The sequence below is a fragment of the Tupaia chinensis genome, unplaced genomic scaffold (assembly GCF_000334495.1).
Source record: "Tupaia chinensis unplaced genomic scaffold, TupChi_1.0 Scaffold149686_1, whole genome shotgun sequence".
Lineage (NCBI taxonomy): Eukaryota > Metazoa > Chordata > Mammalia > Scandentia > Tupaiidae > Tupaia > Tupaia belangeri.
Window position 1 is genome coordinate 523122 of NW_006209531.1, and position 8918 is coordinate 532039.

The following is an 8918-nucleotide window of genomic DNA, read 5'->3' on the forward strand; positions in this document are numbered from 1 at the left end:
GTGGTTCGAGTCCCAGACCCGGTGGCTTAAACTCACGCCGGGCACTTGTGTGTGCATGCCCAAGATCCCAAGAGGAGAATGGAGGAGAAGGGACTGCGGCATGGCCATCCCCCCTTGGGGGGTGATTTCTCGCTTTCTATTTCTCTGTCTCTCTTTGTCTTTCTGGTGAGTGCATGCACCATATAGCAAAAACCTCTCAAAAAAAAAAATTTTTTTTTTCAAACTTTTCAGCATGCCCAGTGTACTCAGGGATGTCTCCAGACATGAATCCAGAACCTTCCCATGTGGACGAGCCTCACAGAATGTTGTGTTTTATTACTATACCACCATCTGGCATAACTACTATCATAAATTTCTGCAAATACTCTTGGAACTGACAAGGGAAGAAGTCTTCAAATTAAATTAATAAGGAAGGGACCAGCAGTTAGTGCAATGGCTATGTTGCTGGACTCCCATGTAGTCGACCGTGGTTCGCGTCCTGGACCCGGTGGCTTAATACTCACACTGGGTGTGTGTGCATGCGTTCTCATGATCCTAAGAGGAGAATGGAGGAGAAGGGACTGTGGCATGGCCATACCCCCTGGGGGGCGATTTCTCGCTTTCTGTCTCTCTGTCTCTGTCTGTCTGGCGAGCACACGCGCTCTATAGCAAAAAAAATCTCCAAAAATAAATAAATAAATAAATAAATAAAATAAATGAATAAGGAAATGTGAAATTTATGAAGAGGACCGAATTAGAATTAAGGTAATTTCCCTTGTAGAGGTATTACTCTAAATTTTATCTTCTAGTTTGAGAGGGTAACTTAGTTGGAAAAATTCAGCGTAAGAGATTTTAAGTTCTCATATATCACAAAAGAACTAGACACTTGTCCAAGTAAGCCAAGAACCAGTCAGACTTACCTTACTTAGTCCCAAGTACGTCACCATGGACATAACTGGCGCTGCCAGTGCAAAGACCAGCAAATGCTTCCTGATTCGGTTCCGCTCCAGACCAGCGTGCATTAAGAAGGAAACCAGCCCAAAAGCAGCTGGTGCCTAGAAATGAAAAATTATCCCCATTATCACTTATAAGTATGGACTGCTTCTATATCAAGAAGTCTAAGTCATCTGAGTAAGAATTCTCATACAAAGAAACCAGGCATATCAACGAGACTAAACTCTGCCTTTTAGTAATTAATGTTCGAAGCTAAGAAAATACCTTGTGTGTGTGTGTGTGTGTGTGTGTGTGTGTGTGTGTGTTGGGTAGTAGGAAACAGTCAATAAAAGAAAAACACTGATGAACAGAAATTACTATAATATAGATAAATCTGTAGAGAATTTAACAGACTATACATATGACCACTCCCAGTCATGCCCTACACACACACACATACACACACACAGCGAGGGAGACAGAGGGAGAGGGAGGGAGGGGAAGGAAGAGGGAGGGGGGAGGGAGGGAGAAGGAGAAGGACGGAGGGAGAGGAGGAGAGAGAGAGAGAGAGAATCTTGAAGTAAAAGTTTTAATAAAATGGTAGCAAAAAATAGCTACAGGTCCTGTCTGGTAACGTAGCTAATAGTAAACTGAACTGTGGCACTAGAAGCCACATGGCTGACTGTGGGTTCAACTCTCTGGGTTGTCCTGTAAAGATATGAGGCCCATGTTTGCGTGCCTAAGGTTCTGACAACCTGGAGGGCTGGGGAAAGGGGATCGCCCTATGATGAGACTCTGTTGAAGGTGATTCATTCTTTCTCTTTCTCATGTGCATGCTCTCCAACATGAATAAAATACACTAAAAGAGCTCTGAGCAGGCTTATTCGATTTTCCAAAATGAATAACAATTATGATCCTAACTAAAAAAAAAAGTTCCTATTCTGGAAAACCATTAAGGACCAAGAGAAATTTTAATTATGAATATAATTCAGTATAAAATCTTATACCAAAATTTTGCTTACCTTATGTAGCATTATTGCCACAAACACAATTAACTGGACACTAGTCTGTGAAGTTGAAGCTGCTGCTCCCAAGGCAACACCATCAGCTAAATTTGGGAAAAGTGAAACATACAGTACTATAAATAACAACACTGAATGTGGCAAGCTTTAGAGACAGAGTTGGATTTGACTTTGGAAACCTTCCTAAACTTCAGCCTTCTCATCTTTCACATAGGTTCAATAATTTTTCTTAGGGTTTTTATGAGGATTAAATGAGATAACTTATGTAAAGAGCTTAGCACTTGGTTCAGAGTATTCAATATGTTGGTTCTTGTTTTTATTGCTACTGGAAAAAATGATGCCCAGAAACCTATTAATTAATCAAATTGTAATTGTGGAAATAGTGAAGAATTTCAAAGGAAGAATATCTTCATTTTACAGATAAAGAAACAAAATAAATGGAAATGGGGGGGGTTATAAAAGGTTAAAAGGGGAAACAGCAGTTAGCATAATGGCTATGTTGCTGGACTCCCACGTAGTCGACCGCGGTTCGCGTCCCGGACCCGATGGCTTAAAACTCATGCTGGGCGCGTGTGCGTGCGTGCCCGAGATCCCGAGAGGAGAATGGAGGAGAAGGGATTGCTGCATGACCATCCCCCCTGGGGGGTGATTTCTCGCTTTCTGTCTCTCTGTCTCTCTCTGTCTGGCGAGCGCACGTGCCCTATAGCGAAAACCTCTCAAAAATAAATAAATAAAAGGTTAAAAGTACATTGGTATTTAGTGGGCAATAGTGCTCTAATATATGTGATACAAGTATTTCAGAATAAGACCATGGACTGCATTATTAAGAATTCAGAGATAATTGGGGCCGGCAAGTGGCATGGTGGCTAAGGGCGCTGGACTTCCACATGGCCGACTGCAGTTCGAGTCTTGGACCTGGTGGCTTGCTTTCTCATTTTCTCTCTCTCTCTCTTGCTCTGTACCTCTCAGGTCAAAATTAAAATAAATAAGTAAATAAATAAAGTTAAATAAAATAATTCTTTAAAAAAAAAAGTGTTCAGAGATGGCTACTGAACTTGAGCTGTGAAATATTGCTTCCATTGACTAAAGTTGAAGATTTTCTGCTAAGACTTCTGCCTCCAGATTCATTTCTAGTGGGAAAAGCACAAACCCAGGCCATCCTGAGATGGGTACTGAACTTGAGCTGTGAAATACTGCTTTCATTGACTAAAAATAAAGATTTTCTGCTGAGACTTCTCCCTCCAGATACATTTCTAGTGGCCTCTACACACTGAGTGTCTAGACATGTCCAAATGAACAGGATCCAAACATCTGAATATAATTAGGGTCAGAATAGTCCTCAATTCCCACTGAATCTGATACACAAAGAGTGAAAAATTGAATGGAAGAAAGATTGCAGATCCCCTCTTCCTGCATGCCTCTGAACGCTCAGATTGAACTTCAAGAATTAGGAACCATCCATCAGATGACTAGAAATTACCTCAGGGTTATGAGAAATATGGGAAAGCAAGAAAATACCTCTCCTCTAAGGAAAAAGAATAACTCCTCTTCATCCTCAGACAGTACAATGAAACTCATGGAAATGTCTGATAAAGAATTTAGAATATTCATAGTGACAAAGCTAACAGAGCTGGAAGAGAAGAGAGACAACGAACTGCAGAAAAGGCAGGAGAAAGGAGCTGATGAGTTCCAGGAGGCGAGGAAATTCTTGCAAAATCGGAAAGAGGAAATACACATCATAAAAAAGAATCAAATGGACTTGTTAGAGATGAAAGGCATAATACAGGAAGTCAAAACCTCCCCTCAAAGTACTAAAAGCAGACTAGATCATACAGAAAATCGAATCTCAGATGTAGAAGATAGAATCGCTGGCCTAGAAAAATCCACCATGAAGACTGAGAAAATTGCAAAAATGAGAATATACAAGAAATATTAGATACCATCAAATGTCCAAACATCCAGATAATTGGTATTCCAGAAGGCGAAGAGACTCATAAGGGCATTGATAATCTACTCCATGAAATCCTGACAGAAAACTTTCCAAACCTAGAGAGGCATTCAAAGATCCAGTCTGAAGAAATACAAAGGGCCCCCAAATAGAATCAACCCAAGAAGATCTTCCCCAAGGCACATCTTAGGCAGGCTGTCTAAGACCAAAGATAAAGACATGATACTAAAACTGGCAAGAGAGAAACGAGAAGTAACTTACAAAGATCATCCCATCAGACTAACACCGGACCTCTCATTGGAAACAATGCAGGAAAGAATGGGAAAATACATTCAAAGTGTTAAAAGAAAAGCAATTTCAACCAAGAACACTGTACCTGGCAAATTATCCTTAATATGGGAAGAAAAGACAAGAACATTCTTAGATAAACAAAACCTGAAAGAGTTTACCAACAGCAGACTAGATCTCCAAGAAATTCTGAAGGGGAGTGCCAGGAAAATGAAATAAAACACATAGAAATAAGAGTTTAAAAACTAAGAAAATGGCCAACTTGATCGTAGGGACAAGTCTGGAGTTGAATATTATATCCCAGAATTCAATCGGGAAGATCAAACCACAACAGAAGATAGATTAAGTACATGAGACTTAACTGGTAAAATAGCATTCTGTGACTTTTGACTAAAATATTGCTGCTTTTCTTCTAGGCTTTGTTGTTTGGTTTTAAGGGTTTTTGTCCTGTCTTGAGCTGTCGATAGTTTCATGTGCCTACTATTTTAACAGAATCCTAACCTATTTCCTTGGCTTTAAGTGTTTTCTTTTTTTTTTTGGAGAGGTTTTCGCTATAGGGCGCGTGCGCTTGCCATACAGACAGAGAGAGACAGAGAGACAGAAAGCGAGAAATCACCCCCCAGGGGGTATGGTCACGCCACAATCCCTTCTCCTCCATTCTCCTCTCGGGATTTTGGGCACGCACGCACACGTGCCCGGCGTGAGTTTTAAGCTACCGGGTCCAGGACACGAACCGCAGTCGACTACGTGGGAGTCCAGTGACATAGCCATTAACGCTAACTGCTGGTTCCCTTGGCTTTAAGTTTTAAGCAAAGCTCCTTACCATTTCAACACTGCTTTTCTTGAATTTACCAGTCAAACTTGCTATGAAAGTTGTTAGATTATTTAAGAAATTGTGTGATCATTAAAATGTGTGTGGGGGGGAAGGAATGGAAGACAACTGTAGACACCACAGATAGCATGAGAAGAGGGTGGGAAAGGGCAGAGGGTCAGACATAGGGGTAAATATATATACATATTAGAAATGGAAAATTATTGACGATAATGTGCATGATTAAGTCACTATACATTATATTCTAGATGGGAAACCACATTTTGTATGCTGTGATGATGCTTAGGAGATGAATGTAAATTAATTAATTGAAAAAAGTTTCAGGAGAAAAATAAATAAATAAAAGTTCATGATAGCATATAGATAAATAAATAAAGCTACTAGAACTTTACATAGATAATTTATACATAATGAGTACATATTGGCTGAAAGGTTAAGCTCTGCTAGAAAGGCATGTTGTACTAGTCAGGTACATTACGCATATTTTAGTCACTGACAGAATCCTACTACTGGTTGGGGGAAATGATTCTAAGATGTGCCCTGTCAGCAATGCTGATACGTCTGCATTCTACATACCACATCTCCTTAAACTGCTACTCTGGGTATACATTGGGTAGCAGGGCTATTCAGTATAAAAATGCCAAGGCTCTTTTCCAGATGAGAATCTTGGGTAGAGGGCAACTGATTTAATTCTTAAGGACCAGACAGTAAATATTTTAGGTTTTGCAGGTCATTTGGTTTCTTGCAACTATTCAACCATGTCATTGTTGCGCAAAAGTAGTTTAGTTTAGTACATAAACATATGGGCATGGCTATGTTCCCTCAACACTTTATTAATGTGAATTACAAAATTTTTATGTGCCGCAAAATATTCTTCTCTTTTTTTCTTAATCATTTGCAAACCCCTGACATGCCAGGGTTTGTACTTGTGTTGGAGGATTTCATTAAGCTTTCCTTTGAAGGCCAGCCTAAGAGCAATCCATGTAAGGTTCTTGTAATGTGAATATGGATGACTAAATCTTCTCCTGTGTGACAAGAAAGGTGGTTCCACAGAAATCTAACCCTACCTGCAGCATGGACGACCAGACCCAGTGTGGTGGTGATTTTGGAATTGCTAGGTCTTGTTGTTTCTGGATCTGAAGTGAAAATGAGAAAGACAGCATTAAGCAATGTGAGACAGAAACTGTTCAAACACTGGTGTTAAGGTAGAATTTTGTGAAAGTTCTAAAAGCAGTAATTTATTATTTTCCACACTGTTTTCTTTCTGTTTCACACTTTCCCCAGTGTGAAAAGATGAGTAGGCAAGAACTCTTCATTTGACCCAGCTCTCCCTAACAGACAAATTGCTGAAATGCACAACCCTCAATTGCCTTGACTGCCTCACAGCCCGTAATCTCTACCACTCCATGAAAAAAACGCTCCATGGCTGGATACTTCTTTCCAGACCAATGTAATTATTCATCATCTACTTCTTCCTCTTCCCTACCCATCTGCAATTTTATTTTCATTGTAACTTTTATCATATTTGCCTTTCTCCATTTTATTGCCAGGATCCTAACCCAAATTTTCACCAACCCATACCTAAATTAGTGATAGGCTTCCACTGGTTTTCCCTTACTCTAGTTTTTCCCTAATCTAACTCATCTTACACATTCTTGTCAGATTCACCTTTTGGAAACAGCACCCTTCAGATGCATTGGTTAACTAGTTAAGAATCTGTCACTTTTCTGGGGACAGCAGGTGGTGTGGTCGTTAAAAGTACTGGACTCCCACATGGATGACCATGGTTTGAGTCCTAGACCTGGTGGCTTGCTTGCTTGCTTTCTGTCTCTCTGTATATCTTGCTATGGTCAAATTAAAAATAATGATGATTGTTTTTAATGATTAAAAATAACAATAATGATAAATAAAATAAAGACCAACAAAGAAAAGAAAAACTGTTTTCACTTAAATATGTCTTATATTCCCAGACTGACTATAAACAACAAAGAATCATCTCTAACTTGCTTAGGATTTAAATGTATAACCTTGTTATTTAATATACTGAAAAGAAGACATACAATACCATACCACAAATTTGTTCTAATGTTTTGGTAACTATATTTCAATGTAACTGGTTTGCTCTGTAATCCTAGTACTATGCTTTATGCTTTATGCATTAAAAAAAAAAAAAAGGTCCATGGGCTTTAAACTAGCTAAGGACTCCATGGCATAAAAATGGGTTGAGAACCTCTACCCTAGACTTGCAACCAAATGTGAAAACTCTGAAACAAGCAAGGTAATAAATTAATAAACATGTCCTTGTGCTACATGCACAACTCACTGGCTCCCCCAGATGATTATGTCATCACTGGAACCTGAGGAAAGCAAGAGTTTTGGCCCTATACAAGGCTAGTGACAGACCGAATTATTCAATTGTTTGTTACTTTCTCAAGTGCAAATTTATTGCACTGCCCAGAGAGTGTTGGAAACACTCACCATCGGTAGAATGCACATGGGAGCTGCCAATCTGGTCCACTAGCAACATGAAAACGAAGCCCAGGACGAGGGAAACTCCGATGTAGGCATGCAGCTGTGTGTGGTCATGGCTATGCTCATGCTCATGGACGACGGGGACTTCTGCTGCTTTGTCTGATGCAATCACATTCTGCGTCTCACTGGGTTGATGGTGTTTTCCTAGAACAGAATAACCCATAAAAAGAAAATGTGTTTTCCCCCTACAAACATTTTCAGATAGAAGCTTCCATTCTTTTGTATTTCAAACTCTACTTACTTTACTGTTAAGACATCCACTTTCTATATTGTAATCCAGCCAATCATAAACTTCTCCAATTTAAAGTTCATGATGGAAAAATTCCCAAGTGTCTTCTGCTTTTGGCATGCAGACCTTCTGACTGCCTATTATCCTCAAAACCTGGGAAGTGGAAGCAAATCACCATGCAAGAAAGCAGTCATATTACCAAAGGGACATCATCCCCAAATCCTCCTCTCTATTTGAGAAATTCATGCCAAAGGCATCAGAAACTACCTTTTATTCTGATGAAAATAAGTGACTAGAGTAGTAACAGTGAAAAAAATTATAATCAAATCCATCTAGGTTTATACCAAGGTTGATATAAAAATTACAGATAGAGAACAAATTGAGGGGCCAGCAGGTGGTGTGGTGGTTAAGGATGCTGGACTCCCCATGGCAGTTCAAGTCCTGGACCTGGCGACTTGCTTTTTCACTTTTCCTCTCTCTCTTGCTCTGTCCTCTGATCAAATTAAATAAATAAATTTATTAAATAAAATAATTTTTTAAAAAAGAACAAAATTGAGTATAAAATTTTCAGCTATAAAAACTACCAGTGAGGGGACCAGCAGTTAGCGTAATGGCTATGTCGCTGGACTCCCACACAGTTGACTGTGGTTCGAGTCCCGGACCCTGTGACTTAAACTCACACTGGGCATGTGTGCGCACGTGCCCAAAATCCCGAGAGGAGAATGGAGGAGAAGGAACTGCGGCGTGGCCATCCCCTCCAGGGGGTGATTTCTCACTTTCTGTCTCTCTCTGTCTCTCTGGTGAGCACACATACCCTATAGCAAAAACCTCTCAAACAAACAAACAAACAAACAAACAAAAAACGGTGAGCCATCACTGACAAGAAACCCACAGGGCAGAGCAACTTAAGAAGCACATCCTTGGGACCAGCAGGTGGTGTGGTGGTTAAAGCACTGGATGGATACTCTCACATAGCCGATCACGGTTTGAGTCCTGGATCTGGTGGCTTGGTTTCTTTGGGAAAGTATATTCAAAGTGTTAAGTGAAAAACAGTTTCAACCAAGAATACTATACCTGACAAGATTATTCCTCATATGGGAAGAAAAGATAAAAACATTCTCAGATAAGCAAAACCTGAAAGAATTTACCAGGAAC

The 8918-nt window shown here is 39.9% G+C and overlaps 1 protein-coding gene across 2 annotated transcripts in view; it reads right to left on the reverse strand.

The window, feature by feature from the left end:
• Positions 1-8918, reverse strand: part of SLC39A9 (solute carrier family 39 member 9) — a 59784-nt gene that overhangs the window by 9133 nt on the left and 41733 nt on the right. The window contains exons 3-7 of one of the 2 annotated variants that reach the window (XM_006171512.3): positions 7776-7916; positions 7481-7678; positions 6070-6138; positions 1935-2020; positions 900-1034 (exon numbers count right to left, since the gene is read on the reverse strand). In XM_006171512.3, coding sequence (XP_006171574.1) covers positions 900-1034; positions 1935-2020; positions 6070-6138; positions 7481-7529 — 339 coding nt within the window. In that variant the 5' untranslated portion in view covers positions 7530-7678; positions 7776-7916. The remainder of the gene's footprint in view (positions 1-899; positions 1035-1934; positions 2021-6069; positions 6139-7480; positions 7679-7775; positions 7917-8918) is intronic. The other variant, XM_006171511.3, reaches the window with a different exon arrangement.